At 35.8% G+C, this 12,046-nt stretch overlaps 1 protein-coding gene across 11 annotated transcripts in view; it reads right to left on the bottom strand.

The window, feature by feature from the left end:
- Positions 1-12,046, bottom strand: part of LOC117434574 (transcription factor SOX-6) — a 167,278-nt gene that overhangs the window by 70,854 nt on the left and 84,378 nt on the right. For all 11 annotated transcript variants that reach the window (XM_059002998.1, XM_059003004.1, XM_059002996.1 and 8 more), the window contains one exon: positions 4,136-4,225. In XM_059002998.1, coding sequence (XP_058858981.1) covers positions 4,136-4,225 — 90 coding nt within the window. The remainder of the gene's footprint in view (positions 1-4,135; positions 4,226-12,046) is intronic.

The raw sequence follows: 12,046 nt of genomic DNA, 5'->3' as shown, positions 1-12,046 counted from the left end.
AAACAATGCAGGCTCAAATTGCTTTCGCGGTACGAACAGTCAACTAAAAAAAACAGAGAGAGCATTTAGATCATACTTTTACCAATTCACTAATTAAAAAAACTGTTTTTTTTAATTAAATAATCATGTTTTCAACTGAGCCCAGCCTCCTTTACAATCACTGCTCTGTCAATATACTGTACTGTCCACACTCTGTCCTGGCTTAAAATGAAGCCCAGGTACCACTAACATCAAATCAGTCTTGACTGAATTCCTGCCAGGGTTTGAAAATAAAGCAGCTTGCAGTTATGAGACTGCTACAGGACATTCAAGGCACACTTTAGAACCGTCATGTAGAATGTGTTAAATAATCGATTATTCTTCTCCAAGAAGGAATGATTTTGTAATGTACGGGGGCTGAGGAAATCTTTATTACACCTACACTATACCGGTATACAGTTTACGTGTTTCAATTTAGGACACATTTTTAATTCAGGAAATGCCAACCATTTTTAAGATTGAAATATGACTGCTGAATTTAAAAAAAGCCCTTTCAAGGAAAAAGTAAAAGGAGCTCAATGACCTTCAAGGCCAATGAATGACTGTGTTCAATGGAAACCGCATTGCAACACTGGCGTGTCTATTTTCCAAAAGCTGCTTTTACATTACATTAAAATGTACAGATCACATTGTGTAAATTATTTTTCTGACTGACACATCTTTTACATACAGATTACATGCAATCTGATAAACATTCTGCAAATGATATTCTCTCATAAATGTGTCATCCATTTCAACTACAGTACTATCAATAATAAAATGAGTATAGTTATTAATGATTTTTCAACATGTTTTAACATGTTTTCACAGGTTTATGTAGAAATGTAGAAAGTGCCATGACAAACCTGACAGTGTAACAACATTTTGAACATTATTATTCGATACACTATTCGAGAGCCAGTAATCAAGCACGATTCAAGTCTGCAGCCTTGTCTTGTGTCTGCTCCCTGCTCATGTTTTTTTTCTGTGGCTTGGAGAAGCTCCAGATTGAGTCGATGTGGTTTTGTATACGAGGTCGCATCTCCGGATTCACCGTTTCTCTGTGACTGACAGTCCAATTCAGGTATGAAAACAAACAGTTACCTGTGTAATTGGTATCTGACCGCTACCTGCCAAGGCGCGCTAATATGACACTTCAAAACAAGCGTGATTTACATTTCTGTGTTAACCCTTTCTGTTAAACATACAGTACTGGCAAAGAAATCGATCTACCACAGTATAATTAATTATCTCTCCTCCAAGTTGGTTCTTTACCGCAATCATCTATCTAGTTTCTGTTACTCTGGACTATAAAAATATCAGCAGGATTTTTATTCTTTACTTTTATTCAGAAAAGGTTCTGAATATATGCTTCAGATGTTGTTTAGTAATTGGGTTATGCTTGAGTTAAGTTGTATTACAGCCAACAACAATTCATATTTCTGTATATTCAGTCAAATACCACGTAATGACCAGGCATTGTAAATCAGAAATGATTGCTAATTCAACATCCAGTCACTAATTACTCATTGAGAAAAAAATGTTTTGTACCATGAGCTGAAAGGATCTCAAGTGAAAGGGAAAATAAATCATGACTAAAAATGTATTCTAGCTGACACAATGGCTGTATTACCGTTTCCTAAAATGCCAACAGCCATGACCCAATGTTCACCTCCACACAGCAACAACAGACCAGCCATCGGCGATTGGTTAACCAAACTGTAAAATATGCAAAGAAGCTGAATTAAAAAAACAACAACGTTCCTCCTTCCTGACTCGTATCTATTATTGATTCGTTCTGAATACTTTAAACCCGCCCCAACTACTGAGTGGCAGCAAATTCTACATTTCTATTGGAGACTCTGCTTGTGAAATTTAAAATGAGATTACATTTACAGTAGAAGGCTTGTTCACTGGATTTAAAGCTATATTACAGTTAGATAGCGAGAATTTAAAACAGAATTGCAAATTGTGGCGAAATGTAAAAAAATGCTTAGACACACAAAAACCCCAGAAGAATGTGGAAGACAGCAAAGGAAAGAAGGTACAAGTGTGCAAGTACTGTCGAGTTAGTAGTACTGGTGACAGGAAAAAACGCCCAAGCATTTTGGAAAGTAACTGAAAACAATAATTTCATACAGTACATAAAATAAAAAGCATAAAAGCCCCCCCAAAAAAACAATTTGCATAAAAATTGAAAACGCACTGAAAAAAAACAGAAGTCCTAATTATATGTCACTGATTCAAAGAGACACTACAATATAAAAAGACAGGAGTTTTCTTTGAAAAGGATCAGAATTTCATGTTTCATTTAATTATCTTTGAACATCAAAGGCAATCTTTTGTACTGATATAATAGTACTACAAAATAAAAAATAATGCAATGCCCTGGACTTGAGATATTGTTGCTTGCCAGTAGGTACAGTTGCTGTTTTTAGCTTTTTAATGTAGATAACACCCTTTATCTTACAAGGTCCTCCATTCATTTCATCCTACAGACGTGTTTGGCCTTTGTATTGATTTTAACCTCACAATTAATGCGGATTATGATTTATCATAACACTTTTAGCTCTTAATCATACAGTGTTTTCTGCTGGGTGCTTTTGTTTGTTTGTTTTTTAATTAAGAAGACCTTGTGTCTCCAACCCTGATCTGTTTTTTAATTGCTAGCATTTACATCAGGCAGACTTCAAAAGAAGAGGAAGATGTGTTTGTAAAGGAGAACAGAAAGGAAAGCTTTGAAATGTCTACAGTCTTATGAAATGGTATGCTAATTAAAACCCTTGGACTGCCAGTTTGATATGATAACTATTTATATTTGTAACTTCTAATGCAGAGTTGGTTTCCTTGGAAATCAAAAACGCAGCCAATGTACTTTTTTTTCTTTATCATTTGTACCTGTATTGTTATAAAGACCACCCCTGTACAACTGTACTTTATTAAATTAAGAAGCCTTTAGTGATCTTGCTTTAAAAATAAACCTCATTTAAAATATGGTCACCAAACAGGATGAAGGCTTTGATGTACAGCAACATTTGTTTTGCCATGTAAACTGGAGTAGATGAAACCTGTGTTTGTTACCATATTATTTATTGAGTTTATTAAGGTCAGGTCCACTGAATTCACAGACTGATAAGCTATATTTTTCTGTAGAGAAATCTACCACTAATTAAAATCATGTTTAATAAAATTTTAAAAAAGCAGATTTCTTAAATCAGTGAAGCACAAGTAAATACAAGGTGAAAAAAATAAAAACAGATAGATACTACGGTTAAAGAAAATGTATAAAGATTTAAGGAAATTCCTCTAGAATTGTATTTCTCATTTCTTTGTAATATGCACTGACTGGCGGAGAATCTGGTGTCAAGCTGGGTATGCTGCATCATACATGAAAACCCTGAGAGGCCAAAGATTTTAAACATTAGCACTTTTTAAGCTGAGTGACTATTACGTATTAAATTGCTTAACAATTGCAGTGATATTCGTTTATTTGGAAAGCAATCTTCCCTACAGATCCTGGAAGTAAAATAACAGTTATTTAACCATACAATAGCATAACCGCTCATAAATTGAGATCATATGAAAATGCAATAACTGCTCAGCTGGATCTCTGCCCAGGGATGCTGTTCCCTGAATAACACTGCCAGTTTAAGAACACAACGGCACCTCTCCAGGGTGTGAGAGGGTGCTCTCAGGTTATCTTGGATTGGTACAATGCCTTCCCACTGAAAGTAAACAGCTCTCAGTAACAGCCTGTGCTTTGGACAGGCCTGTGAAACAGACAAACTTTGCAGAAACCACCTTCTTACAGTAAACACAGAGATTTATACTACAACTAGATCCATTGCTTTGGCTTTGGCTTTTTCCTTGAAAAGCATCACTCTGAAATTCTTAAAAGACAGAGAGTGACTATACTGTATATTAACCCCACTCCCCCCCCCCCCCCCCCCCCCAAAAAAAATGCAATCAATTATATAATTACTGCTACAGATGTGACAAAAATATGGCAGAATGCGGGAGAGCTGTTTTAGTCACACTAATTCAACCCCTAAACATTGCGGGAGAATAATAGACGTCTTCATTTTACATTCTTTCATAACACATCCAGAAATCCTACCTTTGATTTCACCAAGAAGTTCACTTGTGTTAAGTCTTTCCATTTTTTCTTTCCAGTCTTTAGAAAGAAGTTTATCCATGCAAGTAGATTCTAGAAGGAAAAGAAACAATTTTGTTTAAAACGCTATCAGGGCAAACAAATACACTCATGAATCACCAGCATGTTTAGCCCCCTACATTCCACAGGCTTCTCAAAGTAAATCGGGATGCATTCTGTTCATATCCCAGTAATTATACCCAAATTCATTTGAATCGCGAGCACAGTGATTGATTTATGAGGCTTATTTCTTCTTTTGGAACGAGGCATGGTGCATCAGACTATTCTGTGGAGTACACGTGTAAACAATCCACCATATGAAAGCCTTGTCTTGTTGTACTAAATTAATAGCTGCAGGATATCATTCAAAGCTTAAGTAAAGTAGCAATCATTAGTCAAATGAGAATGCTATAATTACAAGTGTTTACCTAACTTTACTTGGCAGTATACATTCAACGACATTGTCTATGCTTAGAAATGTATACCTGCAAAGTCTAAAAAGACTTTTGCTACAAATCATGAACCCAATTGTTTGAATGATATTGAAAAGGACAACTTTAATTATTTGAAATTAAGCCCCCTCCACTCAGCACCTAAATAACCCTTGCTGGCAAAACAAAATCACATGTACTAGTAACTGGGTTAAAATGGTTCAACTAACATTTAGATTGACTGTATATTCACTATTATATACTCCAGCCTTGGGAAATTTCCCACACTAGAGGTTTAAAAAGAAAACTAGTTACCAAAAGTTTAAAATCTACTAAAGTTATTAATAACAACAGTGCCTGGGGTCCATTTATACCACATTACATTAAACAAGTACTTGTAAACAGTACATTTAGAATTGATGGAATCAATCAGTTTATCTCACCTGTTTATGCAGCCTAACTCTCGATAGAAAAGCATTGCACTGTTTATAGTAATTATAAGCGACGTAAAACCTTCAATCATCACAACGTGAGCCAAAAACTCAACCCATTAAAACAGGATATATATCACAGAGTTTTAATTTGTATTATTCTAGCAGACAGAATAGCAGATAGTTTCAGTTGTAGCTGAAGGACTACACCTTTAAAGAAATAGATTTCAAAGAGCTAAAGTGTGCCTGCTCTGCTTCTCCACTCTCGCATCTGTGTTTTTTTTTTTTTTCTTATTCAAAGGAGCAGCAGACTATCTGCCCCGATAACCTCATAGAGGTCGATCAGAAGTGGCTAAGCAGAGATAAGCTGGACTACAAAGCGGCATAAAAACTGCATGCAAGGTAAGGGGTGAAATAGGTTTCTGTGCGAGCAGGGAGCATTGATGAAAACAATTAACATTTATCCATGGGATAATTAATCAGTCAAGGAATGGCTGGAATCCGGTGTTCTGTTGTGAGGTCGGTGATAAAGAACATGTTGCTAACCATTGCATGCCGGGTCCTCAAGTGCTCCAAATGGGGGTCAGGCTGTTCCCATCAAACAGAGCTTTTTTCTGCACTCTCACGGGCTCTCTGCACAACAGTATGATTCTGGCCAGGGCTGAACAAATATGTGATGACCTTCGCAAGAACCGAAGCAGAGGCCTGGCATTGAAGGAAGTTATTATGTGATATCTTTTAAAATGTCTATGCTGTGAAAACAATGTTGCCATTTATTGACACCATTCCATATATAAACAACCAAAATCTAAAATAGATCAATCTAATTGCCTCATCTTACACATAATACTGAAAACCTGTTTTAAAAAGTGGTGGAATTTGTATTTCTTTTAAAAGCACTTATGATTGGATGCCAAGAAACTGTGGATGGTTTACAGTACTATTCCACAATTCCAGTGACTATTTAGCCCCAAAATATTCAATCTTAATACATCAAGCAATAAGAGAAAACAAGGTACCACAGTAGTTAAATGATTAAAGGCCCACAAGTCTGAACAAACTGTCTGCCATCTCCCCAGCGTTACCACTGTCTCCAACACAGTTGATTCATGTTGCTTCACCAAAACCACAATAAGAAAAACACATTAGAACAAGAGATGAAAGAAAACGTTACAATGCTTACCCCACTGTTCCAGTGAGCCGACAAGTATAAATACAAATAGGTAGGTGCATAAGTCAAACGTATTTTCTGACTGGATTAAAATCCGATGTCTATTTATTGTATCTGTCTAACATCATATCCATCTACCAGCACCTTGTCCACCTACAGTCATGTTTCATTCTCATCTGCATAATGAAGTTGAAAGTATAACTATAAAAAATCTACACAATTACACTTTATTATTCAATTTTAGTAGACAATGTACAGTAGTGTCTGAAGAAAAATGGCATTGTATTTATTTATTATTTTTTTCAAAAGGCAGGCTTCCAGTTCTATAAAACTGCTGGCATGCTGTTAAGAGGAAATTTAAAAAGCCTCTCCTGATCAGCTTTCAATGTATTTTTATGCACACAATATATGTGAATAAGTGAGCCCCACAGTGCTATTCTGAATATTCTCAGATTATATTTACAGCCTTAGGATGTGGTTTTCTTGAAATGACAGCTAAACACTTACTAGCATAAAAGAAACAAGCAACAAGATTTACTGTAAGCACTTAGCAAAGAAAAGAAAAAAAACTCTGAGCTACAGCTGCACCTAATTCAAACGAAATCAAGAAGCTGAATATTTACATCGATTTGATAAATAAATCTGACAGCTCTTAAGTATGAGGGGGGGGGGGGCGACAAATGTCCTGACAAATGTTTTACATAAATAAAAGAGGGTGGGATACAAAGTGTACCAACATAAGTGCTGAGTGAGTCAATGTTTTCAAGTGTGTTCTAAAAAGTGCCATCAAAAGAACTGGAAGCTGACATTTCATGTGAGATTTCATCTCCCCAGTCGCACTGTTCTACGAGGTGAGGAGTTTGCCAATATTTAATCAAAGGATCTGGTAGGAATCCTGGCCATGAGGTAAAGGGAAAAAAAAAACAACTTAAATCTGGCACACACCTCACAACCCATCACAGGGCAGTCCCAACTTGACAGTCAACAGACCTGAATGCTGCTCAGTTCATAAACTATTCCACAGGTCTGCTAGTCCTTCTTGCTGGTTTTGTATCCTAGCAACTTTAGTTTCTGTTGTGCTTTTCAGTTAGTGTCTACCTTGGAGCTAACCATTGGGTATTCCTAAATAGAAATACTGGTATAAACTTGTATCACACAAACTTCTTTATCTAAGTCTGTCACCTGAGAATACGAAGGTTGTCTACCAAAACTGTGATAATAATAATAATAATAATAATAATAATAATAGTGTTTCGACTGCTTGGTTGAAAATTAAAACGTTGATATGAATAAAACAGACATGCAGCTTTCAGCCAGTCACCCTAAGGGAAAACAAAATCTTCTCATGACCTTCCTGAAAGAGCTGTCCTCCCAGACAGGTTTATTCCCTTTAAATGGACAAATATTTCCAAATTGACACCAGCACACTGTTAAAAGAAAAGCAACAGGGGAAGGATTAAATCCGTGGAATTGCGCTCTGGTCAAAGAATGACTTTCCCATCCCATACAGTGGGGCACCGATATAAACATCAACACAGATGCTTCATGAGACAGAGCTGGGCTTCTCAAACACTTGATCATTAAGGAATGCACCAACTGTTTTAGATAATCCCGTGCCAGCTTCAATTCTGCTCCCACTCCCCTGTGGGAGTGGCCAATCTCTGTCCTGTTCCTAATTTTTTTTTTTTTACACTCCTCCAAATCCTTTTTTTTTTTTAACAGAGGAAAAATGTATTGTGTGCCAACCAATGGAAATAAAGCATTGCCTTCCCAAGCAAAATAATGTCTTCAAATAATTAACCCTCTAAGACCCTTCTCTACCTAAAACACAAAAATAAAAATCAGGCATGGTCATTTTCATCCCTTTGAAAGAAATGCATTGAAAAAAGTAAACCATCTCCATTGCAATGCAATCTATAACCCTAATGAATAAATAACATCTAAACTCCTACCGCTCCTTACCTTCAGTGGTGCTTTTCTATATATTTCTTCATTAAGCTTGTAAGCGGTAGCCTAAAACAAACACCAGTTAATGAGTTAGCTGGCTTGTTAAAAACATATGTTTATGTACGGTTGAAAATGATTTAACTTCACAAATGCAAATTCTTAGAAAAGGAACTGTTTAAGTGTCATTAATGATTCGTAAAAATGTTACACACACACACACATATATACAATTGCAATGAAGAATTGACAGTGATAGGTGGCATTAAGGAGTTATGCTAATTGTTGCAATTAATCTAAAATGGCACCAAATTTTCTTTTGAAAAGTAATGCAAGGTTAGTTAGAATGAAAGTAAAAGACAGTCCATAAACATGTAACATTCTACTTCAAGCTTTCTAAGCAACATTTGAATTTTCAATAAATTAAACAAAACTATATATTTTATTTAATAGTTTTCACCCAGAAATGTGTTTCCTGTCAGTTTAAGTATTGACTCTAACTATCACTGTATGCCAGTACAAACTCTGACAGCTCAGAGATCCATTAGCTGCTGTAATAACTATTCATGTTTTAGGAGAAAAACTCCTAGTTGCCGCATTAAAATATAACTTTTGGTATAACAGTCCTCACCATCTGAAAGAGTTAACATAATTTAAAGTTCACAAAAAAGAATGTCAGGATCTCAGATACAAATTAAGAAACCACTTCAAACTAGGATGAGAATGGAATGAAAACAATAGCTCATATCTCTTTTTTATTTACATTTTCCCAAGGTCTTAGTGGCATACCATGCAGCCCCTTCTAGGACACTGTGGAGCACGGGCACTGTGAACTCAAGGCTCAGCTGGGAAACTAGCAACTTCTGGAACCCCTGTGATAGACTTTCCTTGACACCAGAAAGCAAAGGAAACTGGACTTGGCAAACTATCACTTCAGCAGCGACAGCTGTATTCACCGCTCAGAAATAAAAAGGAAATGTTCAAAAAACTTATTTTTTTAAAAAAACTCGAAATTAGCCTTGCAAATGAATCATCCTCAATTGAGTGACCCTTACAAGAATGGTATCTAGTGGTCGCTATACTCTATGTATAGTTTTTAAACTAACATGACAGGCCTTAATACAGATTTTGTATAATGTGCTGTTGCAACAATGATATACAATGGTCAAATGCCTTAATGTATAGACTGTACATGTAAATACATTTTGAAGAGATGCATTTACAACTAAAACACAAGACAGTCTTTGAAGCAATACAAAACCACATTATAATTTACAGATATTACCTACTCCAAATAAAGTTCTTACAGGGCCAAATTTCAGTCTCTGTTCTGAACCTGGCAAAAGTTGATTGGAAACTCTTAAACGTAACATGAACTGGATGCAAAGTGAATTGAATTACTTGTATTGTAACACTTGAAATGTATTTGCTTACGATTGTAAGTCGCCCTGGATAAGGGCGTCTGCTAAGAAATAAATAATAATAATAATACTAACCGTTCCCTAAAATAAAAATAAAAAGTTCACTTGCACACCACATTTTTATACTCTGAACATGTCTCCCTTCAGTGTATCAATGCAGATTTCATCATCTGGCTTCACCTAGTGCCAAAACCAAATGTTCTACACCAACCGCAATAAAGCTATACCTGCATGTTCAATAATACCGCTCGGTAACTGTGCCAGCGCTCACTTTCAAGCAAGGTATGAAAGTGGTATCTGTTTGTATTGATATTTTTAACTTAAATCGTCAATGCATCAAATAAAAGCATCAATTTTCCAAAGTTTCTCCCTGCCCCCTCCCCACAGATGACATGTACTACTGGTTACATACATTAAAATAGCTAGCTATCAGCTAGCTAATAACCTGGACAAAAGAACAAATACAGGTTAAAGCAGCATGTAGCACCAAGACAGCACTAACCACATTTAAATTGTGAGGCGATTTTGGAATGTGGCCCTGACAGTTTTTTTTTGTAATACTTCTTTAAAATTAGGCAGGTGTAAGCCATAACATCCTATAAAATCACATCAAAATTAAATGAAGATTAATTTTTTTTATGCCTGAAGAAAGATACGATTTAAAACTGTATCATGTCTGCTTTTGCATTTAACTAGCATGTACTAACATGAAGACAAAAGACTGGTCAGTTGCTACCACCAAAACAAACAGCGCTGTGTAATTGTGCAAGGTGTGTGCTGAAGATAACGGATATGATGGTCCCTACGGTAGACACATATAATGGTGGGGTACCAAGTCATTATTATAACTGAGAACAGTTCCAATAAATCCTGAAATAGTGCATTATAATATCATTGACGTCTTTTTTTTTATCATGAGTCTAGCTATACTTTTCTGAGCTGCCATAATATCAAAAACTGTCTGACCCAACATGAAAGCTTCATGACATTAATAAACAGTGCATCATTACTGAAATGAACAGAAAAACAACCCACTTTCCTTCAAATAGCACCATGACCTAAACCTGCAAAAATACATGTAAATATTGTATACTCTTATTCTGTAGGAACAGAATGGAACATTAGTAGAATTGTGGCTCTACCTTGTACATTTTTACTATCACTACCAGTGGTTGGCAGAACATCTTTTTCTTTTTGAGAACCATTCTTACACTGCGCTTCAAATAAAATAAATGTGACAGGATTTTCTATTTAAATTAAAGAATAAGATGTCCATGGCCACACTATTGTTTTTGTTTTTTTTTTTACCCAAACAATATATCATGCAGTGTAATTTTCCTTTGACAAGGTTTCCTTGCAACAGCCTTAAACTTGCTTTTTCTCAAGCGGTTACCAAACCATCCTTGTGCTGCAATTGAAAGCAGTCACGTTAAGCTCCGCCCACTGGCAGACCACCAACACATCTGCCAGGAACACTGAAGACTTTCGTGTGCTATTGTAATCCTCCTACAACAGGAACAAGACTCTCACGCAGGTCAAAACTTTTAGAGATATAGAATTGTGAACTTTTAGAGATATAGAATCTCAAAAAGGACCATGTAAGAAAACAGCCAGGGCTCGAATATGGACCAATTTATGATGTGCATGAAATGTAATTTACTGTGTGTGTCATAGCTGTACTTTCATGGACTTCTTGGTATCCTGAGCTCCAAATCAAACGTATATGTAAATATATATCATTAATATATGTGTTCCATGTTCAGAGGTTAAAGCCTACAGAATAGAAATGGTTTCATCTGAAATCTGTAAAGCCATATATTGTACTGTAGTACTCAACTTACTTTTTGAAAGTTTTCTGTCAAAAGGAAAATCAATCTGTATGTACTGGTATTGCTGTCATGTTACACAGCTGTTTTGTAACCTGGATAAAAAACATATTTACCAAACATAAAGGAAAAAACTATACATTGCGATTGTGGGCTCTTAAAGATTGCAGTTTTTAAAGAGAAAAGGATGAATTGTTACTAACTGTAATTTCACATTTGAGTTTTAGAAAAAAATGTCTCTTACATTGTCCACTTTAGCTGTCATCGATTGGTCCAGACCAAATCAACTAGACTTTGCCCTTAGGAGAGTCGCACATAGCTTCTGAAGAGTGATTATATATACCGAGCATCAAAAGAAACGTATCACTATTATAACACATTTATTTTTGAAAAGAAAAGGTATATAAATAATGGACATTGACTAAATCTTTTTGTTTACTTTTTAATCACTCGATCATTCATCCTTGAACATGACACGCTTGAGTGACTATGACTGAAGCATATGCACTTAATCACCTAATTAGCAAGACAGTTGACTGGACACTGGATATGGAGTGGTTTCAGCTTTTGAATTGCAAGCTTGAATAAAAGCAATAAAGAAAATCACAGAAAAAAAGGAGGCTGGACTAGGGCAGCCGTCTTGGGTGCTCA

This window comes from Acipenser ruthenus, chromosome 28, assembly GCF_902713425.1.
Source record: "Acipenser ruthenus chromosome 28, fAciRut3.2 maternal haplotype, whole genome shotgun sequence".
In the NCBI taxonomy this organism is placed as follows: Eukaryota; Metazoa; Chordata; class Actinopteri; order Acipenseriformes; family Acipenseridae; genus Acipenser; species Acipenser ruthenus.
Note: the sequence above shows the minus strand (reverse complement) of the source record. Positions and strands in the feature narration are given on the sequence as shown.